At 41.3% G+C, this 25,717-nt stretch overlaps 1 protein-coding gene across 6 annotated transcripts in view; it reads right to left on the reverse strand.

Annotated features, from left to right (window-relative positions):
• KCNT2 (potassium sodium-activated channel subfamily T member 2) overlaps positions 1 to 25,717 on the reverse strand; it is a 287,270-nt gene that overhangs the window by 115,700 nt on the left and 145,853 nt on the right. For all 6 annotated transcript variants that reach the window (XM_034779504.1, XM_034779503.1, XM_034779501.1 and 3 more), the window contains exons 11-14: positions 25,045 to 25,209; positions 16,095 to 16,231; positions 9,659 to 9,722; positions 1,164 to 1,272 (exon numbers count right to left, since the gene is read on the reverse strand). In XM_034779504.1, the coding sequence (XP_034635395.1) occupies positions 1,164 to 1,272; positions 9,659 to 9,722; positions 16,095 to 16,231; positions 25,045 to 25,209 (475 nt within the window). The remainder of the gene's footprint in view (positions 1 to 1,163; positions 1,273 to 9,658; positions 9,723 to 16,094; positions 16,232 to 25,044; positions 25,210 to 25,717) is intronic.

A 25,717-nucleotide genomic window follows, 5' to 3' on the forward strand; every position in this document is an offset into this window, starting at 1 on the left:
TATAGACAGCATATTAATATGCACCTTGATGCATTTTATACTTAATATGGGTCCAAGATATTGTTATAAATAAGTCACTTCCCTGTCCTTTTTGTCTTCATGCCATTACATCCGCTTGAATTGATATCATTTATTTTTATCAATGATCTAACCGAGAAACATGCTGCATCTCCCTGCCACTGTCAGTCTACCTACCACTTCAATTTTTCACCTAGATGGACTTCCATTTACGTGGTGGAATCTGGAGGATCTTGTCAATCCTCTCTCCTTTCATCTTTAAATAAATATGAATTCATGAGCTCCCATGTCTCATCTACAATGTTTCTGGCCAAAGAAGCTCAAACAGGACTCTCTTCAGGGGACATTAATGGCATTTGTCAGTTTGCCCAAGGAGACTTTTTAGAAATGTGAGGTTTAACATCACCTGAAAGATAAGATGTTCTATCAGTGCAGAACACTATCATTAGGCCACATTAGGCTTTGTTCTCATTGTCAATTTTGACAGAATTTTTCCATTTTCTGAATGGAAAATTCAAAATGAAAAAAATGTTAGAATCATTTCAGAATAAAACAAATTCCTTCATTTCAACATTTTGAAACAATTTAATGTCAACGTATTATTTTCAAAGTAAATGAAATTACACTTCTATTTAGAAAAATCCCATTGGAATATCCAATTTTTTTAGTCTAAAAACTTTCTGGGAAACTTTTTTCCAGCCAGCCCTATTATAAGTACATCTATAGAAGGTGTTATAAATGGTTAGGAGCCATGGCTATAAGGAAGCTTACAATAGATTAATCATTTATTAAAAACATCTATTAATCATGTATTATTTTTTTATTACATATTTATGAATGGAGCCTTAATATAAAGTGTAACCAATATTATTCTGTTATGTTTCTGAGCCTGAGGCTTTGTATGTACGTTTTTCTTTACACATGGAGAGGGTACAAACCAACCCTTCTAACAGCTTTGGTGTTACCAGTACAGTATGTTGACATTGAGCCAAGGGCTACATCTCCATACATGGCAGCAAGGGGGAAGTAGATTTCTGTTTGGGATGACTTTGTGTAGGAGCAAGTTATACAATGTTGTACAATGTTTACAGACAAAACAAGCTTCCAGAGAATACAGACAAACTTTTTAAGTCTCTGAAACTTACCTGCAAACTTGATGTGGAATTTATTTTCGGGTTTTAATATTTGGACATATAAAGGACATTTTGGAGCAAAGTCTTTAACTGCCCAGGCTCTTAAAATGGTTTGATGATCCTAGAATAAAATAGGAAATACAATGTGATGACAATGGAATTCAAGTAATCCTTTTGTTAAATCAAACGTAAATAAGCCCTACTAGCTGCTGAGCAATCTGATGACTCCATTTCAGATAGGTCACTTTCAAATAATATAGCACTAGCTGATTGTATACATTTATGTATTTTATAGTGCTATACTGTATGGTGGGGTCATGTACGCTGCCAGGTTGCCATTTAGATTTGTACAGAAATCTAATCTATGTAATCATTTATATGGCCCCATCATTGTAGCATCTGGATTAAAAAGCCATTAATGAAGATGACAGCACAGGTAAAATATACAGATCACTAATAAACATGGAATTTTTTTTAAAAAGTCCACATTTATGCTAAATGTTAATGGTCCTTTATAATATAAGTAAAAGTCCATGCTCCTCTGTTTCCTTATACAGAGGTGAGTCTCTGCCTGTGGACTGGAGTTTTGAAGGCCATGAAAGAGGGCATGCTGTCTCCATGCCAAGTTTTCCTCCCTTAACTAAGCCCTATGGAAGCTATTCTATGTTGCTTGTGCAGAGTGGGAAGGGAAGCAGGAAGCAGCCTTACTCCCCCATGTTCTCCTTCCTCTTGCACCTGCAAAGCAAGACAGTCTGCAGTCACTTACACAATTTCTCCCTTGCAACCACAAGTTGTTGACTGGCTACTTTTACTTGATGAATACAGGTATTGTTCTTTGTTGTTTTATATTTGTGTCCTTCAATTATACTTACTGCATCATACTTAGCTCAAAGGAGAAGTGTATACAAATAAAATGTCCTTAAGTGCCATTGTAAGGAATATGATGATACTAATTGATTTTAAAAAGTTATTTAATATGCGACCCTAGATTTTAAATACATCCGGAGATCCAAGTAGCACTTGACGGTAATTTTGCATTTTTGATTTAACCTGGAAATAGGTAGATTATTCTTTCCACAGCACACCCAAGCTTAATGTTGCTTTTACAATTTTGGAAAATATACCCAAAGGTAAAAATCCCCCATTACCCAGGAAATAATGAAATCTTATTTCTTATTGGGGGTCTGTTTCCAGTAATCTCTGAAAAAAATTCAAATTTAACTCATTTTTATCAAAGATGTATGTATTGAAACACAGTTTCCTGTCAGTTCCACATCATAGAAAACTAAGAAACGTGGTGGGGTTGGGTTTTTGGTTTGGTTTGTGTGAAACAACTCTGTTTTAGCAAGATAGTTAAGTTAAATGATTTTCACACACTAACTGAATGATCAAGCACATCATAATAATCCTGTTTCTGAAACCATACCATTTTATTGAGTCCCAGCATTTGAATGAGATAAAAAGGTATGGAGTTAACCATGTTAAATCCCAAGGTTTATGAGCCATAACAGACCTAATTTGTCACTTTTTTGAGAAACTATAAAAATGTGTAGATATAATGGTAGAGTTTAATTATAGACCAAGAATGCCAGTAAATTTCTAAGACATCTATTATATTTTCCATACTTTAAGAATGAATTGCTCTCAGCAAGAATTCTTTCATTATTGCACAGTATGAAATAAGTATTAATATAGAGTCATATATTCAATTTCATGAAATATTGTTAAATTCAACACATTTAGCCTTAGAGGAACATATCAATTTTCATTTATTTCCGAACAAAAAATAACTGAGAGCAGAGCACAAGAACCAATTCTGTGGCCATGCCTAGTCACGAAATTGGTGCTATTAGAAGAGAGAATGAAAAGAATGATTCATTACATTTGCAATGTCATCAGCAAGAAAAGCTTTCAGACTGGATCACAAGGGAAAATCTCTGCCTGAAATAGTGTGTAATTGATATCTTCAGACCACTCCACTGTAATGTCAATTGAGGCAGTACCACATATTCTTTCTGTGAAGTACTAGAATAACATGACAGATATTTTCAGGGAGGTAAGGTGGATTTGTTCATAAATTGTGTTTGTGTTGCGTTAACTCTCAATAAGATGTAAAGAAGACTGAGCTTCAAGAAACTGCACGTGGAGCTCCCTTTAAATGTCTAGCTTTAATGTGGTCACAGAAGTTCCACCTCAGCACCATGCACTAAGCACTATGCTGTAGGCATTCCTTTTAGTTTGCAAAGACATCTAGCAGGCTCAATTAATTCCTTTTCCTATAGAAGGTGACTTTCCATGCCATGCATGATCCGTGTTCTTACTGTTTTGTCTCATTAATGAAATGATGCTCTAATCTACTGCAATGGTCACAGAAGGCCCTGAAACCAGCAAAACAGATGCTTGGACACAAAGAGATTATTTCACACCCCAGCATGTGTGAAAGGTTTGGAGGTAGAGCTGGGCCAGGGCTGGAAAATCTACATAGCTGTAGATCCCCTAGCTAATCTTTTGTGGAGGGATAGAACAACAGTTGTAAGGGATAATGCAGCCTTCAGTCATTGCCCCTTTGATAGGAGGATTCCTTTTCCCCCCACCTCTTGCATGGCAATATACACACAGCTTGTTTACTTAGGTTGTGTGTAGGGACGAGGATTTGCCTAAATGAATTTTAAACTGCTACTGATACATTAGACGCAAATTATTTTCCTTGCCCATGTTTAATATAATTAAATAAATGATGTAGATTAGATTTACTACAAAAAGTTCTAATTGCATCAGTGCTAAATGCATTCCAGTTCTAATGCATCAGTGTTATTCTCAAGAGTTAGATAAAATTTCCCATGATAGATGGAAAGCATACCAGCTAATGTTAACTTTTGTTATACACAGCAATCATATATATATATATTTTCTTCCAAAGACTATTCCAAATATTTTCTTTGCAGTTTTTATTTCCTTTGTTTTAATATTATTTCTTCCCAGTAGCTTAAAGCTGTCAGGAGCTATAGTGAGCAGGTTTTTTTTGTTTGTTTTTTTTGTAGAAAACAAGAAATTTGTATTAAAGACAGACATTTTTAATAAAAAACACATTGTCCTAAATGTACAACACCAATAGATTATTCATATAAAGAAAAGAGGCAAACCTTTAAAAGTTAAAATCCATTTCAGTTTTAACATTTGCAGAACATGTATTGCCACACTTGTTATACCACTACATGCTGTAGCTCCTTTTTTAATATTCTCTTTGTGATCCTGACAGTACAGAGGTTCACCTTGAAAAATATTTATAAACTTACTTGTGCAATGCATTCAAGTATTCATTACAAGATCATCTCTATGCAAATGTATTAACTCAACCTGCCCTCATGGCACTCACTATCACTCTTGTTCTTGTTACACACATATGATTTGTGTCATTCAATTTGTTACTAGCGTGGGGAAACTTCCAAATGCAACTTGGACAGAGTCTAAAGGGAGCTAAGCTGGGATAACATATGCCCCCAAGAAGCCTGCTTTAACTAACACATTTTTAAGCTCTTTTGTTAGTGCCTTTTAAACCCTTCCTGTTACTGTATTTGCTGCACATCTATTCTTTAATAAATGAGTAACACCTACTAATACACAGTATATCAAAGTCAGAAGTGTTGTGTAAGGAGACATTGTCTGGTTAGTTGGTGTAAATCTAAGGTGGTTTTATAGTCCTGCTGAGGGAGTTAAAAGAAGGTGTAAATTACACCAACCTGGACTCCTGCAATCTCATTTGTGAACTTCTAAATGCTTTGTATAGCCACATATTTTTGTACTAATACTTGACTGGTGAAGAGATTTGTATAATTTAATAAATAAATAAATAAATAAATATCTCAATTTTTACAGTTGTTCAGAACAAAATTGTTTAGAATAAAGTTTGTTTTTATATGGCATTTTTTATAGTCATGGTAACTAATATAATGAGTTAAGAGCTCATATACTAATTCAGTGACTGTAGGAAACCTGAAGAGTCCATTCAGTGATTACCACAGAGGGTAATCTGCTGCCACAGGGGAAAGAGTTAGACTCCAAAAGATGCTCTTCTCCATGTCACTTCTTGGCCTGAACAGAGAAGAGATAAGATAACTAATAGGGCGTTTGGAAAGTTGACAAATGACTGCCCACACTACAGGAAGCTCCCACTCCTGCTAGGGAGTAAGAAAAGTGGCTTGTGGCCCCACTGAAGTCACCTGTTATCTTGCTGCTCTCCTCCTAAACTCTAGTGATGGACCATGGATCAGGCCCAACACAATCCTGAATCTGCAATTCATGGACCTATTGAAGTAGCAGGCAATGGCAGCCTCTTGCCAGCCAACAGCAGTGATAACAAATGAGCAGAATCACTGACTAGTCAGAGCCAACACAAGCTTTGGGTTGAGGGGAGAGGAACCATTTTGGTCTGAGTTATGATGTGCATTTTGGTCAGGTGGCTGAAACAGGGACACTTACATTTTGTAGAGATGCCCAGTTTGATTGTATGCTTAGAATATTTGCATGCTCTTGAATGGATCTTTGACTATTGTGCAGGTGGAAACTTAGAGGCATAAGAGTAGCTAAGCAATGGCATTTCTACCAGTCCAGCGCACCACTCGAGTGTTGCAGTTTAAAATCGGCTTTGGAAATAAGATAAAGTGTCAGGGTGCACTCCGAAACCAAATCCTTTTGGCTCAGTAGCAAGCTATAACTATCTTAGCCATTCTTAAACAGTGAACTTATTGATGATGAAACAGGGAATTGGCTTTGGTAGGTTCAAGTTTTCTCAAATTCAACCATAAAATATATCCTTTTTTGAGTTTTAAATTCCATTCTGATAGCCGAGACTCAGCTGCCTAATTTCTGTTCTTATATCCCCTCTGCATGCTTTATCCCTCACCCTCCCTCTTGTCCATCCTCCAACCCATGTTGCTCTGTTTTCCATAAAGGTAGGAAGGGCAAAGAAGTGTGCATGGAGGGGTTGGGAGTGGAAAAACTAAATCTTAGTGTATTTGAGGAGAAAAGAGAGAGAGACTCTATGGGCCATGCCTTTCATATAGACATTTACACCCATGCAAAACTGCTACCAGATCAGAATGGTGGTGACAATTTGCACAGTCACAAACATCTACAAAAGTTGCAGGTCAGTATAGAATCAGCCCACAGTCTACGATGGAAGAAAAATGTTGTCCTTAAGTGAGCATTGGTCAAGCAAACTCTCTCTGATGGGGTGGGAAGAATAAAGGCAAGACTCCCATTGGGAGAGAGTCGTAGTTACTGAGTAGGACAGCCCAGTTTAAGGGCAAAAATTGAACTCAAGAGCAGGGCAAGTCTACTAAAGAACTATCTGAGTGTAGGACTAAGCAATACACAGTACTCTACCACCAAAATGGGGAAGCGTTGGTATAAGCAGTGCCGCCACGACAAGGCCCTTCCCCTTAGGCACTGGTTATAGGGGGAAAAAAGTCTTTATAGCAATATGTAAAAATTTCAAGGTAACAGGAAAGGGGAACACAATTGATGCCCCTTTATCAGTGCTCAACGTGAAGGGAGACATTATATTGGCCTTAGCCACCAGTGTTAGCAGTGACCCAGCCCACGTTCCAACAAGGCATTCAGATCCCCGATAGCAAAAGGTAACAGGAACATTTCTTCAATAGTATTTCTCTTTTTGAATGCTGGCTTCTCTGAATATATTTATACATCTGTGTTGTCAGCTATCTCTTCTGGGAATGGCATTGCTAGTGCTGTAAGCACAGAATGGAGACTGTAGTAGAAAGACTGCTTGGAGGAGTTCCAACACTCCAAGATGCCTCTGCAGCCCCAAAGTGGCCAATGCTGGCTGGGATGGATGAAGGACTACATGCCCAGCACGTTCCCCTAGACAGCCTCCTTTGGAGTTCTGAATATAGTCTAAAGCTGTCCTTTCCTGGTAGGAACTTCGGGGAAGATAACACCTACACTGCTTTTCCTTCATCAAGGTGAATCTTTCCTGGAGTGTAGCTGCCCATATCATTGCAGTAAGGTGCAAGTTGCAACCTCCTGCACATGCAGGGGTGAATCAAACTCTCTATTTGCAAAGTTGTTATTCTGGATCAGGTGGTTAAATAATTTAGAATGGTTTGGTTACTAGTATGTTTTGGATTGCTACCAGTAGAAGGTACCATTAACAATTCAACAAGTATGAATTTACCCAGGTACTTGGAGTAACGATAGCCTCTGCCTGGACTTAGAACAGGAGATGCCACAATATCTCAGTCACTCCAGCATGGCAAATTCTGAGTGCCTGCTCTCCTTGAGGCATACTATTTGATTGTCCTTCCAGTACCTTTTGCTGCTGTGTTCTCAAGATTTTGTAACTTATTATGAAGGCCCTTTTTGGAGGTATCAAATGTTAGATGATGACATCAGTTTTGGGAATGTCTTGGTAGGCACCTAGGTCCAGATGTTCACATTTGCACTGATGTCAATTCAGTCATGCCCATTTACACAGCTGAGCATCTGGCCCTCTGTTTTGCTTTGAATTAACAAAACTTTTTAAGCATATTCAAACACCTTCTAAGGTGTCTTAGTACAAATGAATAATTACCCCACTAAAATCTGCAGCTAAGGGAGCATATATTCCACTCCAGGGGATCATCATTCTTTTCTGACCTACAGCTTTATTGGTTCTTTAATCCTTCCTTCCCTGGTGATGCTGCTGCTCTGTCCCTGATAACATTGCCTGAAAAGTGACATGTTTAAGGAGGGGAGAAACGGGGATTGGAAGTCTGAGATAATGGTTATGATGATTGGATTATAGACTTATTTATTTATTTATTTATTAAATATACTCTATAGCTTTATGCAAAACCTTAAAGGTTTCTGTGTTAAACGTGAAGGATGGGAGAACACTTGGAAAATTCATCACCACCTTTTATTGCATAGAATGAGCTCAGTAGCCTGAGAGGTAGATTATACAATATTACAATCTGGGTCAAGTCCAGCTAAATGTCTTAGATTTTACATCTAACATTTAGTTTATCTAGGCATGTTTCTTTGTCTATATAAAAAGGATTTTGTTAAAAAGGTGGGGAAGATAAGTTTAATTGAATTTACTGAAAATGATAACCATGTGCACTAGCAAATTATAAAAACTGGCTTGATTTCCTCTGGTAATATGTAAGATTCCTAATTTAACTCCACAAATGCTCAAACCTAAGTGAACCATCCTCTGCAGCCTGAGACCCTCTTGAGCAAAAACTATTAACTGTATTGTACTTTGGGATGGAGGTGTGGAGGAAGGTAGTAAGATGTGATCATAAAACTTACTTCCGTTAGTGGAGTTTTCAAGTGGGTCTTTTAAAGCAACAGGGCAGGACGCTACTCCAGTGCACTCTAGCTCTTATGAAAATGTTTTTAATTTTATCACAGATTTGTGGGAATCTGGATCTGTTTAAATTATCAATGGCCTTCCTTTGTGGATGTGTACTTCCCATTATTAACAATTGTTACCAGACAAATCATAATGAATGATTTATTCAAAGAACCCAGCCTCTTTTACTTGTGAATCGACCACATTTTGTCAAATTCAATAGTTATTAAAAATTAATCACATGATAATTTATATACATAATTCTTAGTCTGTAGCTGTTTGGAAGCAGTTCACAGTGAGTATCTGATTTTTGAGTGGAAGCATAAGTAATATGATATGTCTGTTTCCTGACTGGATGAATATAATTCTTAGAATTGGGTTTCTAGCCCAAACATTGCAAATAGTCCTATTGACTTCAATAAGATGTTCTGCATGACTTGAAGCTACTCTTGTGAATAAAGATTTATTGTTTTTTTTGGCCTATATAATTATAAAGAATCAGTATATTTCATATTTCTTGTACCTTATATTACCCCTCTGACACAATTTTGTTTTAAAAATCACAACAATGTATTTTGCACTGCATGAAAAATGAGTTTTATGTTTACATATCAAGATTTTAAAACTCACTAATTTTCTTGAATAAATCTGACCTTAACTCTCGTTTGTAAAACTTTGCTTACTGAGAAAGCAGTAATTTACATAAAATTGTATGTGAGATGTACTATTAAATTCTGTGTTATAAACGAGTGCAATCCTGTCTCCACTGAAATCTACTGCCATTGACTTTAAAGTGGCCAAGATTTCACCCTGTATGTCTAAGATGTATGTGTAAATTGGAGAATTATAACATTTATCCCTAGTTTTCTTAGACTCTAATCTCTTTGGGGGAGGGGATTCTTTTTGTTCCATGTTTGTGCAGTACCTACTACAATGAGGTCCTGCTCCCTAACTGGGGCTCCAATCTGCTGTGATAATACAAATAGTAGTTTACAAAGAATAAGGTCCCCACAATAATAAGCCCCCCAACCCCCTCATCCTTATGTCAGATCCAGAAGGGTGGACACCTACTCCTGCACAGAGCCCATAATAGTATTAACAGTGTGAAGAGCATACACATGATTCTTAGAAGTATTTCTAAAGAACTTACCGCTGCTGTCCTGTCCACTTCGCACCGGCTACTCAGAATGAAACAGGCCTCGGCATCATCCATCCTAAAAGCAAATGGAGAAAGCAAAAACTATCAAATGTTATATATTTATATTTAAGCTACGTATGTCATGTGTCTGAAAAAGTGGGTATTCACCCACAAAAGCTTATGCTCCAATACGTCTGTTAGTCTATAAGGTGTCACAGGACTCTTCGTCGCTTTTTAACGTCCTTCTATAGTGCATTTCCTCCACTTATCTCAAAGCACTTTATAGAGAAGTGAAATAATATCTCCAGTTTAAAGATGGGAAATCTGAAGCACAGAGAGATTAAGTGATTTGCGTATGGTCACACACTGAATCAATGGCAAAACTGGGAAATTCAATGCAAGTCTCATGACTCGATCCTCTATATAGTTTTGAGAGGCTAGAAATTTGGAACCTGAGTGCTTTTATATCAATGCAAAGCAAGGCCCCAGTTCCACAAGCACTTATTCATGTGTTTCAATTTTACTAACACAAGTAGTCCTTCGAGTCCTAGAATCTATGAATCTATTAGGAAAAAGTTCCTAAATGTCAGGTTGGTTAAACACTGGAATAAATTGCCTAGGGAGGTTGTGGATTTTTCTGGATTTTACAATATGACATTACAGGATGCTTTCAATAGAATTACTCAAATACACAAAGTTAAATATATACATAAGGGTTTGCTGGTCTGGTCCCAAAAGTCAGAATTTAAAATCCCAGAACATTCCTAAATATTCTCTGTTTACATACCTGTACAAGTTGCATTATAAACTAGTTACATTTCTGGAGATGGTAAATAGTGATTCTTCAGAAGAATAATGATGTGGGTGAGAATATATCAAATTAATTGCATTGTATTAGAATGTTTCCGTTTCTCATTGCAATGCAGTTACATAATGGCATTATTTTTTTCTAGGGCATCTTAAAATATAATCACGTTTTATATCTCATTATTGATGATGAAATGTTAATTAGGAAATACAATTAGATATTGACATTAGATTAACACAGGATTGCTGTCCATTAAAGACTGCTGCTCAATGGGCAAAATTCATCCTTGAACCTAGAGCCAGCACAAAACCTGTGCCCCACTTTAAATCCCATTTACCTATTCAAAATAGGAATTCCAGGAGATTTAAGTAGTGTCCTTGTGCTGGCCCCTTGCAAATTAGCTAATTTCACCAAATGTGATAGAGGACATCTACAAATGTCATTCCTTTTTTTTTTTTTTTGTAGTAAGGATTGTCGGACCAGGTATATATGTCCTGTGTAGAACTGATTGAATTGTTTGTTATGAACAAATAATCTGACAAATGTATGAAAATAATCTGACTAATGTCTGACTGTATTATATGAATGAACAATTTTCAGCCTATTGGCTCTTTGCAAACAATTCAGTATTTGCTACTGGCATGTGACTGGTCATTTAAGTCACATGGTATTGTTTCTGCTCAATATGTGGGTCATATAGGATATGGGTTTGCAGATAGGATAATAATGAATAGCAAAGCTTGCATGAATCAAAGTATTTGCACTTTATTAATGTAGCAATTCCTCAAACATTGTTGTGACTAAAATCACATTTCAGTGAATGTTTTTGAATTTAAAAAAGGCAGATGTTTCACTTCTAAGGTACATAATAACAAGATTTCATAGGCCACTCACATTTGAATTTCCATGTTGAATACAGAGATTTTTAGAATTATAGGCAGGACTTGTGGCATTGTGTATTATTATTTTTGTCTCATACTTTCCATTACAAAACCTCATTTTCAGTTGCTTACAACTTTGCAAAACATTAGCCATTGGGCTGAAATTTTCCATGCTGGGTGCCCACTTCCAGTGCATTCCCTTCCAGATCCTGTAAGATTACTAAGTCTCACCAGTTCTCTGCTGTCAGCAAATATCTGTGATACCCACTGGCAAAGTGTGTATCTTTCCCTTTCTAGTGCTGCTCTACATAGAGGAAGACAACTTACTATTGCTATCAGTTACTCCATTAGCTCAAATAGCAGAGGACCGTGTGGTGAATGTAAAGGTTCCAAGCCTGCTGATGAGCCATGTGTGTGTTAATATGATGGCACATGATGACATTTCTGAATTCTCAGTTGGCCTTTTTAAAAAACCTATGATATTACACACACACCAATGTTACTAAAACATTTTATTAAAGTTGCAAAGTCAAGCCCGCAAAAGTTAGGCGATGACAGAATTAAAATGGCTTCAAACAGTCTATTGAGGGCTGTTGTGCCAACCAGAATGACCATGGTTGATGGTGTTGCATGAGGCATCATGTAGTGAAGTTTCCACATCTGGCTTACTCCTGTGAATCCATGAATTTATGTGGCAGCTTCATGGGCACCCCAGGTAAGGTTAGGTTGTATACCCCTTTGTGCATTGATGGACAGGCTGAGAGCATGGTGTGTTGGGGTGTTTTTGTTCATACAAGTAACATGGTGGCAAAGCATGCAATGCTACTTTTGAATATTATGAGTGTTTTGAAGGGAGGCCAGATCGCTGCCTATGAAACCTTAATTCATCCTCCCGTGCCTATGCATTATGGTACAGTAAAAGTACATAATCATACACTATTTTTCCAGAGGACCCCTGCCTTCCTCAGTGCACAGGATAGACTTGCTCTGGGGATGAATCAGGGTTGTGTAGTGAAGGAGGCTGTCTGTAGGATCCCTGCTTCGTTGATGAAGTTGGAAGTTGTGTACCGAATGACGCAAGTGATTGAAGAAAATTAAAAATGAAGGTCTCATGATTAAGCAGGGCCGGCTCCAGGGTTTTGGCCGCCCCAAACAGCCACACAAAAAAAAAAAAAAACGTGATCGCGATCTGTGGTGGCAATTCGGCAGGAGGTCCTTTGCTCCCAGCGGGAATGAGGGACCGTCTGCCGAATTGCCACCAAATACCTGGACGTGCTGCCCCTGTCTGGAGCGGCCACCCCAAGCACCTACTTGCCAGGCTGGTGCCTGGAGCCAGCCCTGTGATTAAGACAGTTGAATGCTGTCCTGCAGAATTCGATTTGATACCTGCCTATGTCATAGAGTTCCCATATGATTCTGCGCAAGTCATTTTAATCAAAATTTTGGAAGGTGGTCACACTGTGTTCTTAATTTTCTGGGTGCCTAATTTGAGATCCTGGGGCCTGATTTGCAGAAGTTCTGAGCACTCATAACTGCCACTGCAATGGGTGCCATGCTTGAATGTTTAAAATGCTATATAATTCTAAGAACTCTGAAAAATCAGATTCTAGGCAACTCAAATTGGGCACCCAAAATTAATGACTACTTTTGACCTTAATCTCTCTCTTCCTCAGCTCCCCACTTGTACAATTGAGATACCACCAGCGCCTCACATAACATGGGTTTTGCGAAGATAGATTAATGTTTGTGAAGCATTCACATAATAAAGGATGAACACCAAAGAAAAGCCCATGAGGAAATAAATAATTCTGTTTTTAAGAGCAGGGTTTGAATTTTCAATAGATAAGACATGGGGCCACTCATACAACAAAATATGGAATATTTGCTCATAATTTACCACTGTCCATTCTGTGCACTGAATGAAACAGGCATCCCATGGAAATAATGGTTATGTAATCATGTAATTAAAGACTGTAACGTCTTGCATATGCAGGAGGAGACTGGATTATGGTTGAAAAGGCAACCTTAATTTTAGCATTCCCTGACATTTGAGTTCTTGACTTTGTAACCTTAATTTCTTTTAACATAGTTTTTGTGTAATATGTATATACATTTTGATAATGAGACAACCAGATTTTATTTTTATTAATAGTAAACAAACAACTACCTAATATTTTATTTACTAGAGAAATTTACCAAGCATCATTTATTTTTCAGTACATTGTTTTTCATAAAAAGAACTGAAATATAGCAACCTCTTAGTTATTGGGTTATATTTCATACTAAATGTTCTATTAAATTCCCACCATGCTGTTTCCCTTAGGACACATTAAAAAAAATCTTTAGGTACATTCAATTACATGTTCTGCAGAAAAAAGTACAATTCTACAGTTGACTAGCTTCAGGTTATTAAGGCTATTTATAGGCTAAATGCATGTGATTATGCTCAGAGAACAGCATTTTGATTCTTTTTCACCTCCTAAGATGTAGAACAAATGTTAACTAAATCCCACTAGAGAATCTTTTCTCAAGATCAGTGGGAAAGCAAAAAATGGCAACTTTTTTATATCTTCTTTTTTGGGGAGGAAGGGGGCACAATCATCTCTCTGACCTTTTATTTTTCTTCTTTTGAACATCCAATATTAGCTCTTTATTAGAGATAGAAATTTGAGAAGACATTCCTCTCAAGACTCCGAAGAAATGTGATGTCTGGCCTATAATCATCTATTAAATTCAGATCAAGTTTCAACTTAAAAAAAAAAGAAAAAGAGATGATTTGTTTCTAGGGTGGTATTATCAACCAGTTTCCAAATGCTTACATGGGTTAGGTTTAACAACAAAGCATGAACATTCTGTAAATAGGAAGAAATGGAGATGGGATGCAACGAATACTCAATAGGCACTGATCTGTACTATGTGTCTTGATGTTTTGTTTGATTCGTGTGTGGGGGGGTGTCAGTTAACACTTCCTGGATGGGAAGAATAGCTGTATAGGGCTTGCTATAGAAGCTTGTTGTAAGAAAGGTGTTGGAGGAGGGCATGGAGGCATAGCAGACTCGTGTAAAAGGACACGCCTTCCACTTCCTATCTTCCTCTGCACATACAGACTACTTGGAGAATCTCTGCTTGTAAAACATCACATGTGGTTTATTTACAATGTTCCCCTGGCACTTGACAGCATTGTCCAGCACTTTATATATAATAGCAGCTTCCTTTAGACCAAGGACAGGAGAGGAAGGAGATCTCTCCCTCAAAAGTCACTCTTGGGACTTCTCTTGCCATCTCTCCCCGTGTCACTTCTTTCCTATGCCTTTTCTACTTTCTGGGCTAATGGATTAATTAACCTTGTAGCTCTCTCCAGATCATCCCCAATCTATCAGTCAGGCACAATTATCATAGTCAGGTTTACTCCTATGCAACTAATTGGTGATAAAGTGATCAGAGTGCTGGTACAGCTGCTGATGCCCAACACTCTGTCACAACTAGGTAAAGCAAGTTGCTTACAGTGTGGGGATTGCATTGAATGAGGTTAACAATGAGAATGGGTACAGAATGTGAAGGGGAATATTTGCTTTTGCTTCCTTTCTTTTTACTTCAGTTGGTCCAGATAATCACCATTGAATTTTATCATCACTCATGTGAATTCTAACACCACTTATCAGCTTTCCAGTATCCAGTGTTGTATCTTTAAAAGTATGATAGGGTATACAAACACCACAAAAGACAAAAAGGGGTTAAAAAGCAGCTATAGGCTCAGGCAGCCCTGCCTTGCCACACCTGTAAACCATGCCAGGCTTGAGGAGGAGGCTTAAAGGGAGAAGCCCAGACCAGAGGGCTCCATCCCAGGAAGATGAACAGACTTTTCATTTTCAGCTCCCAAACAGGAGCCCAGTCAAGGGTCAGGCTCCTTTAAGTTTCCTGTCAAGACGGAACATTAGTACAGATGGCTAAAGGACCCTTGAGGGATCGTGCTGCTCTTTATTTCTATTAATTTAGCTTTCTTTCCTTTGTCATGTTGGGAACTGGGACCAGGGGCTTGATCCCACAGTAGATCTCTGCTAAGAATGCAAGTTCCTTGAGGAGATGGTGGGCTGACTGAGGAAGTGGTCCAGGGAAGAAGCAAGAGTTATGACAGTACAGAACTTAACCACATGCTTCAGTGTCCCTGGGCTGGAACTCGAAGTAGGGAGAGGGACTGAATTTCCCTAATGCCTCACTGATCCCAGACGCAAGGCGCTAGAAGCATTATTGGGCCTGGACTTGGGCCACTGATGCAAGGTCAAGGAACTACTGAGTTAAACTCTGGTTTATCCCAAAAGGAGTGAGACTAAATGTGTCCTGGCCAGAAGGTCAAGCCCAAGATGAAGGGCACAGCCAGTGGACCTGGACAGCTGGTTGGCAAGGCTATGGAGAGAGCACACCCAGTCACAAGTCAGTGCATCAACTGGTGAGTCATTTTGCATGAAAATCAATTATTTGATTTATTTCTGAATTGTTTTAATGCTGCTTTTAAAATGGAGACAGAAAAGACAAGTGACGAAAAGCTTGGTCCGATAAAGTAGAGTTAGATTACAAGTGGCTTAAAAAAAAAAAAAAAAAGTTAGGAACAAAGCTGAATTTTGCGAAAGATTTACTCATGTTACCCTTCTAAAATGCACAAACTACTTTTCTAATCTAGCTCATGTTGTTTGTAAACCTTATTTAAGAAGTATGAGTTGAAACAAATAAATGAAAAATAAATATATTAGTTTTTGCCTACTTAGCTCTCAACAGGTCCTGATCTTTCAGTACTGAGCCTTGCAGATAGATAACTCTTTGAGACCACATTGGAATTTGCAACACCCTTCTCACTTGAGCATCCATCTCAGTAGGACACAAAATAACCACATAATAGTCCTGTCAAAAATATAAAGGAGAGTAGAAATGACATTTAGATTATTTACTGTTACCTTCTGTTGTCACTGGAGTATAGTTAATAGAGAATCTGGACGTGAAAAAGTATCTGTAATAACTTTTAAAATGGTTTCTTGGATAAACTATTTGAACATTGCACATTTCAGATTCTATAATAAAACTGGAGCTTTAAAAATTGTCACAACATTTTTTTCATAAGGTAGGCTGACTAATGGGTGGTGCTGGGGAGGAGCTAGTGGTCATGGTACATGTAGGTACCAATGGCATAGGGAAAGGTAGGAGAGAGGTCCTGTAGGCCAATTTAGCCTGCTAGGTAAGAGGTTCAAGTCTAGTACCTCCATGGTTGCATTCTCTAAAAGGCAGGCAGAACTGCAGAGTATCAATACATGAATGGCATGATGGTGAGTGGAGGAGGGATTGAGGTTTATTAGAACTGGGGAACCTTTGGGGAAAGGAGGAGCCTATACAGTAAGGATGGGCTCCACCCAGGGCCGGTGCAAGGATATTTTGCGCCCTTGGCGAAACTTCCACCTTGCACCCCCCAGAGCATCGCTTATTATAAACTTTCAAAAATGAATACTCCACAATGTGGCATTGATCATTAGAATTAATACACATTTGGCTAGAAAATTTATTAAGTTCATTATTTAGTCTACATATTTAATGAAAATAAATGAATAATCTGACAGGGTGTGGGGCTGGCTGGCTTCAGGCAGGGCAGGGGATGTGGAGCTGGTTGAAGATGGTGTGCGGGGTTGGCTGGAGACAGGGGTGTGTGGAGCTGGCTGGCTTCGGGTACGGGGGTGTGACAGGCTGGCTGGAGACAGGGGGTGCGGGGCTGGCTGCGGGCAGGGCAGGGGGTGCAGCAGGGGCTGGCTGGAGACAGGGGGTGCGGGGCTGGCTGCGGGCAGGGCAGGGGGTGCAGCAGGGGCTGGCTGGAGACAGGGGGTGCGGGGCTGGCTGCGGGCAGGGCAGGGGGTGCAGCAGGGGCTGGCTGGAGACAGGGGGTGCGGGGCTGGCTGCGGGCAGGGCAGGGGGTGCAGCAGGGGCTGGCTGGAGACAGAGGGTGCGGGGCTGGCTGTGGGCAGGGCAGGGGCGCAGGGCTGGTGCGGGTAGGGCAGGGCAGGGGGTGCAGCAGGGGCTGGCTGGAAACAGGGGGTGCGAGGATAGCTGCTGGCAGGGCAGGGGCACAGGGCTGGTGTGGGTAGGGGAGGGAGTGCAGCAGGGGCTGGCTGCGGGCTGCACTCACCAGCGGCGCGGCTGGGGCCAGGTCTCTGCACTTCCTGCCGCCGGTGAGCGCAGGCCTGGCCCTGCTGCAGAGCTCAAGGGAGTAGGAGCGAGACGGGGCTGAGCAGGGGCAGGGGCCCTGGGGAAGAGCCAGAGCAGCAGGGAGCAGCACAGCGCCCCCGGCGACCGGAGGAGGAATGACATTGCTTCCCAGCTGGCTGGAGCTGATCAAAGCAGCAGCGCCCCCTCGTACAGGGGCGGGAAGCGGGTTACACGTGTAGCCAGTGCCCGGTGAGCATCCCAGACATTTTGGGCACTGGTTTTTGGTGCCCTCAAATCTTGGTGCCCTAAGCAGCCGCCTAGTTTGCCTAGTGGTTGCACTGGCCTTGGCTCCACCAAAACAAAACGGAACCGGATTGCTGATAGGGAACATTAAAAATATCATAGAGGACTTTTTAAACTAAGGGTTGGGGGAAAGCTGACATATGAGAGGAGCACACGGTTTGGACAGACACATCCTTTAGGGGAGGATTTTTTTTAAGGGGATACTCTATATCCTAGTAAAAAGGAGAGGCTAGAAGTTGATAAAGTACGGGTAGGAACTGAAGAAACAGTCAAAAAAGCATCCCATTCAATTACATCACATGAAGGCAGACAACTAAATATTGACAAATTCTATAAGTGTTTGTATACAAATGCTAGAAGTCTAGAAACTAAGATGGGTAAACTTGAGTGGCTGGTATTGAATGAGCATATAGATATAAAAAGCATAACAGAAACTTGGTGGAACAATGATAATCAGTCGGACACTGAATAGGTCACAATCATGGGGGAGTGACACTGTGAAATAAGGCATAGTCATATATTGTAAAAATAAACAAACTACCATGGAATCTCTATGGATAGAAATTTCATGCTTGAATAATAATAGTATAGCAGTAGGAATATATTATTGACCACCTGACCAGGGAAGTGACCGTTAAATGCTTAGGGAGATTAGATAAGCAACAAAGGCAGAAAAAGCTATGACAATAGGGGATTTCAGCTATCCCCATATCAAATAGGAACATGTCACTTCATAATGGAATGCAGAGATAAAATTTCTAGACACTATTAATGACTGCTTCTTGGAGTAGCTAGTCCTAGAACCTACAAGAAGACAGGCAATTCTTAATTTAGTCCTAAGTGGTGCACAGGATCTGGTTCAAGAGGTGAATCTAGCTGAACCTCTTAATAATAGCTACCATAATGTAATTAAAGTTAACAACCTTGTGGGGGGTAGGGGAATATACCAAAGAAACCCACCACAGTAGCATTGAACGTCAAAAAGGGAAACAATCCAAATATGAGGAAGCTAATTAAACAAAAAAGGAACAGTCACAAAAGTGATATGCCTGCAAGCTGCATGGAAATTTTTAAAAACACCACGCTAGAGCAAAAAAGTATATGTATATCCCAAATAATAATAATAAAAAAAGACCAAAAAATGCTGCCCTGGCTAAACAATACAGTAAAAGAGATGGTTAGAGACAAAAAATAAATCCTTTAAAAATTGGAAGCCAAATCCTACTAAGGAAAGTAGAAAGGAGCATTCACTCTGCTAAGCCAAGTGTAAAAGTATAATTAAGCAGGCCCAAAAAAGAATTTGAAGAGCAGCCAAAAAATCAGTGGGGCCACTGGATGATTCAGGTGCTGAAGGAGCACTTAAGGAAGGCCAAGCCATTGCAGAGAAGCAAAATGAATTCTTTGCATTGGTCTTTGCTGCAGAGGATGTGAGGGAGATTTCCACACCCAAGCCATACTTTTTTAGTAACAAATATGAGGAACTGTCCCACACTGAGGTCTCAATACAGAAGGTTTTGGAACAAACTGATAAATTTAACAGTCATAAATCACCAGGACCAGATAGTATACATCCAAGAATTCTAAAAGAACTCAAATATGAAATTTGCAGAACTTCTGTCTGTGGTACGTAACCTATCACTTAAATCAGCCTCTGTACCAGATGACTGGTGGATAACTAATGTGAAGCCATTTTTTTTTTAAAGGCTCCACAGGCGATCTTGGAAATTACAGGCCGGTAAACCTAATTTCAGTACCACGCAAATGGATTGAAACTATTGTCAAGAATAGAATTATCAGACACCTAGATGAACACGATTTGTTGGAGAAGAGACAACATGGCTTTTTTTAAAGGGAAATTGTGCTTCACCTAGCTATTAGAATCCTTTGAGGGGGTCAACAAGCATGTGGACTAGGGTGATCTAGTGGATATAGTGCACTTTGATTTTCAGCAAGCCTTTGACGAGGTCCCTCACCAAAGGCTCTTAAGCAAAGTAAGCAGTCATGGGATGAGGGAAGGTCCTCTCACTGATTAAAAGATAGGAAACAAAGGGTAGAAATAGTGGTCAGTTTTCATAGTGCAGAGAGGTAAATAGCAAGGTCCCCCAAGAATCTGTATGGGGATCTGTGCTGTTGAATATATGCATAAATGATCTGGAAAAAGGGATAAGCAGTGAGATGGCTAAATTGGCAGATGATACAAAATTATTCAATGTAGTTAAACCCAAAGCTGACTATGAAGAGTGACAAAGGAATCTCACAAAACAGGATGAGTGGGCAAGAAAATGGCAGATGAATTTCAATGTTGATAAGTGCAAAGTAATGCACATTGGAAAACATAATGCCAACTACACATCACGATGATTTGGTTTTAGTTAGCTGTTAACACTCAAAGTGATCTTGGAGTCATTGTGGATAGTTCTCTGAAAACATCTGCTCAATGTGCAGCAGCAGTCAAAAAAGCTAACAATGTTAGGAAGCATTAGGAACGGGATAGAAAATGACAGTAAATATCATAATGCCACTAAATAAATCTGGTACGCCCACACCTTGAATACTGTGTGCAGTTCTGGTTGTCCCATCTAAAGAAAATATATTAGAATTGAAAAAGTAGAGAATGGCAACAAAAATGATTAGGGATATGCAACAGTTTCTATACAAGGAGAGATTAAAAAGTTTGGAAAGGAGGTGGCTGAGGGGAGATATGATAGAGGTCTATAAAATCATGAATGGTGTGGAGAAAATGAATAAGTGTTGTTTCCCCTGCACATAACACACACAATAGGCATCACCAAATGAAATTAATTGGCAGCAGTGTGGCAGGGTGCTGGGTAAAGGGTTGCTGATTCAGCCTTGTAACACCAGCTCCCATTTAGGGGAATAAATAAGAGCTGGCTGGATATAACCTGGCCCTAATTGGGGGAGCAGAGACAGATTTTACCTAATTAGCCTGGGGCTGTATAAAAGCCTCAGGGGATGTAAGAAAGGGAAAAGGCAGGGAGTAGAAGCAGGAAAGTAGCTCTTCCCTCCCTTCTGCAGACGGTGAAGGGCCAACTGTACTTAGTGAAATGATGATGGGAACAAGCCTGTGAAAAAACTGCACCAGTGGTTACTAACCCCAGGGTCTCAGAGTGACAGAGGCAGGAGCCAAGAGGACTCTGATACACGTGGGGGCCTGTCCAGGATCCCGTGCTAGAGCAAGTATTTGGCAGCCCGGAGATGGAGGAGACCCTGCAATGGCTGATCAAGCAGCAGGAGGAGGTGCAGAAGTCAATGCAGAGTTTCAGCAAGCCCACCAGCTGGAGAGACAGGCCTTGCTCACCTAGCAGGCAGAACAACAGAGGAGCCTGCAGGACTTCATTTGGGAGCAGGCTAGCATCCAGCAGCAGCTCCTGCAGAAAGTGGTGAGTCCCACAGGAGGGGATGGCATTCGGGTGCCGGGCTTAGGCCTATGTAAAATGGGCCAGACAGATGACCCCGATGCCTTTGTAGGCAGCTTTGAGTGAGTAGCCGCGGGGGCTGGATATGACAGGGCAACCTGGGCCCTATGACTGGCTCCCTACCTAGCCAGCAAATCCCAAGCAGCCTATATGGCCTTAAGTGAAGAACAGACCAGGAATTATGAAGTGGCAAAGGCAGCCATCCTGGATCGGGTGGGGCTGTGTGTGGAGAAGTATTGCCAGAAGTTCTGGTTGGCGAGGTGGATGGGGGGGTTTGCGGCCCCAGGTATTCACCCAAAAGTTAATGGACTGGGCGACCCGCTGGCTGAGGCCGGATGCCCAGACAGTGAGGGAGATTATAGAGGCACTCATCCTAGAGCAATTTTTACAGGGTCTCCCAGAGAAAATAAAGGAGGCACCAATCAAATATGGTCAAGGCGGCTGTAAAGCTTACGGAGGAGTACATGGAGGCAGACTTCCCCAGGAAAGAGGGACAACTGAGCAAGGAAGTGGATACTGAGTGAAGGCCCTGAGAACCTCTGCTCAGGAAGGCCCAGAGAACAAATGGGAGGACACGCTAGGGTCTCTCACAGGGTCCAGACCGGTTGTCTGCTGGCAGTGTGGACAACCGGGACACAAGAAGGGGGACTGCCCACCCATGGATTGTGGATGGGCAGAGTTTTTTGTCATTGGGCAAGTGCTGGACGGCAGGGGTGGAAGCTGTCCCCATTCCAGTAATGGTGAGGAGGAAACCCCAATGAGCCCTGGTGGACTCTGCCTCGGCCTGCTCTCTTGTACAAAGGAAACTGGTGAGGCCGCACTGGTGGATTTCGGGTGTTAAAATGGACATAGAATGCATCCACAGGGATAGGAGGCAAAACCTTATGGCCCAGGTGCCTCTTGAGGTTCAGGGCTGGTTTAAGTGGCAACGGGTCGGGGTACTAAAGGGACCACCTTATATGACGGTAGTGGGTACAGACTGAGACCCCTTCCCAGGAGGGAATGTGGGCAGAGGGAGAAAGCCCAAGATAAGGAAAAAGGGAGGTTCCCCGAGTAACGGGGTAGAGAACCCTGAGCAAAAAACCCTAGCCAACAGAGCTTGAGAAGGAAGTTATGGGCGAGATGTCCACCCCAGAGTCCTTGACCGGAGACCAAGGCCCGGCGGAGGCCTTTATTAGTGGACATCCCAGAGGAAGAGACCCAGGCCACGTTGGATGATCTTGGGGGACCAGAAGCCCATAGCCTCTGGGAGAGGGCTGGGACCAACCCTGAACCCCTGACAGAAAGGAAGGAGGGGAGAACAAGGGAACACCTAGAAGGCTGTGAATGGTGCGAGGCACTGTGGTGGAGCTGTGGGGCCATCCACCCCACACACAATGTAGTTTCTGGTTGGTAGGGCTGCCCAGAGAGGGGGGCAAGTGGGGCAATTTTCCCCGGGCCCTGCAGGGGCCTCCATGAGAATGTCGGAGGCTCCCTCCTCCACCCCCGCCTTCGCCTTCCCCCATCTCCCGGTGCCTCAGTGCACCATGTCCAGGAATGGCGCTGGACAGCACTGCAGCCACGTGGCCTGAGCTCCTCCCCCTCAGAGCCGCGTGGTAAGGGAGCGGGGCTCCGGGCTGAGCAACAGGAGCTCAGCTGCTGTGGAGCCAAGCCGCTGCAGCGCTGTCCAGGGCCGCTCCTGGACGCGGCGCGCTGAGGCTCCGGAGAGGCGGGAGGCGGGAGTAAGCAGCATGGTAAGCCCTTCTGAGCCAGACACCCCCCTGACACTCACACCCACAGTCCTGACCCCCAGCTCTGAGCCCAGCCCCTCTGAGCTGGACACCCTCCAACCCCAGCCCCCCACAGCCCTGACCCCTAGCTCCGAGCCCAACCCCTCTGAGCCGGGTACCACCCGACCCCATCCCCCCACAGCCCTGACCCCTAGCTCCAACCCCATCCCCCGCAGCCCTGACCCCCAGCTCCGAGCCCAGCCCCTGTGAGCTGGGCACCCACCCAACCCAGAGCCCAGCTCCCCTTCAGCCCTGGGCAACAGCAGCGCCACCCCCAGGCAGTGACAGCCGATTGACACTAACCATCAATATCACCTAGTGACAGCCCATTATGTAATTGCAAATGTATGCATATTATTAAAGCATTTAATGTTTTAAAAGAATGTATTTCATGTAGTTTCAAATTATTAAAAATTAATTTTTGAATGTATTTCACTGGTTATTTTTTTACATTTCCAAATACATGTTACTATAGTATTGCAACTTTTTTGTATGGAAGGGGCCCCCAAAATTGCTTTGCCCCAGGCCCCCTGAATCTTCTGGGCGGTCCTGGTGGTTGGGGGATGAAGGAATCCCACATGGCAAACCCTGGGATTGACCCAAAAGAGGGGAAAAGACTTCCCTGTAGTGCCCCCCCAGTAAAGGATGCAGAGGTGCAAAGGGTTGCCTATTCAGCCCTCTCACACCAGCTCCCATTTAGGGGAATAACCTGGCCCTAATTGGGGAAGCAGAGACACCTGTCACCTAATTAGCCTGGGGCTGTATAAAAGCTGCAGGGGAAGGAAGCCAAAGCGAAAAAGGTGGAGTGGAAGTAGGGACCTTCCGTCTGTCCTTACTCACTGCAGATAGTGAAGAACCAACTGTACATAGTGAAAAGTGGTAGGAACAAGTCTGTGAATAAACTGCATCAGTGGTTATTAACCCCGGGTTTCAGAGTGACTTTGTGGATCTAGCAGTGGCAGGAGCCAAGGGGGCCCCTGCTGCACTTTGCTACAAGCAGGTTTAAAACAAACATAAGGAAGTACTTCACAGAATGCATAGTCAACCTCATTGCCAGTGGATGTTGTGAAGGCCAAAAGTATAACATGGAAGTAATGGGCCACCCTCTTACCACTTCAGAAGTTATTTTTCCTCCATTGGTATCCTGCTGTTAATTGATTTATCTTGTTAGACTGACCTCACACTTGGTAAAGCAACCCCCATCCTTTCATGTATTTATACCTGCTCCTGTATTTTTCACTTCATGCATCCGATGAAGTGGGTTCTAGCCCACAAAAGCTTATGCCCAAATAAACTTGTTAGTCTCTAAGGTGCCACACGTACTCCTGGTTGTTTTTGCTGATACAGACTAACACAGAAAGTGGGTGAGGTAATATCTTTTATTGGACCACTTCTGTTGGTGAGAGAGACGAGCTTTGGAACTTACACAGGGCTCGCCTTCAGATGTAAAACTTTCACAGAGCAGGTTAGGATATAGTCAGCCATATGAAAAAGACATTTCTTTGTATTCTCCTAATTCTCTTAATGCTTATGCTGAGAAACTCTTCACTTGTGAACAATGTTGACTATCAGGCTATGTCCATTGCACTATACCCTGTTCTGTCTTAACTGCAGCAATCACAATTATGTGTAAAAACTCTCATTGAGTTCAGTGGACGAGGCCCCAGAATAGCAGAAAAATATGAAATGACCAATTTTCTTATCTTTTTACACATCATATTGGGTTAACCAAAAGGAATTTTCACAAAATTAGTTGGTTGCAAGATAACTGGTATAATCAAAGTAATTAGACTCTGTGTGACACAAGCATATTTCTATCTGTTTAATCCAATTTAGATCAATTTAAAATGAATGCACCCCGTACTTGTTCTGAGCTACTTCTTGCAATTATACTTTCTTCAGTCAGTCAGTCATTCTTTAATTCAGACACACAAATTACAGACCATTTCTGAAGATTGTCTGCAAGTGACTAATGTCTAATTGAATTTATTATTTTACTCTTGCATTGTAAATATACCTGCAGTCTGGGATGAGCATAGAACTCATTTAAGAAATCCATAAGCAAGTCAATCTTCAGGGAGCTGACACACAGTACCACATGTTTCTCTGTCTGAGCTCTGTGTCGACTGTAGTTACCCCCAGACTTCTGTCTCTCCATCCACAAATAAGCCAGCTGTTCAAACTGCAATATATTGTCAAATGTGAATGAAATACATATAAGCAGCTGTGCAATATAAGCATCTTTATCAGTATGAGTTAATTATATTTTATGCTTTAGTCCATCCACTCATTGAATTAAAGACACACTTAGAACCCTCACCCTTTGTCTTTGTTTCTTTCCAAGAGCAGCAATTTACAACTAAGCTGATGGGATGGCACAATAACACATCAATAGGCCAATCTCAAGCATTCAAAAATCATAAAGTTGAGTTAAATCATGCGATTATTTTAAATGTATTTTTTTCCTGGTATTTGAGCCTTTAGGGTTAATTTGTAATTTACACCACTCCAAAAGATGGGACTGCAAGAAAAACACCAATGTATTACTTATGTAGATGGGAACAATGCCTCAGTTTCTCCCCAGAGATTTTTAAAAATCTAAAGTTGGCAACACTTGATACAATGATGTCTACATGTTATTTCTTACTGTCTGATCTGCACCTTAAATATTGGCATCACTTAAACATATG

This window comes from Trachemys scripta, chromosome 8 (genome assembly GCF_013100865.1).
Source record: "Trachemys scripta elegans isolate TJP31775 chromosome 8, CAS_Tse_1.0, whole genome shotgun sequence".
Lineage (NCBI taxonomy): Eukaryota > Metazoa > Chordata > Testudines > Emydidae > Trachemys > Trachemys scripta.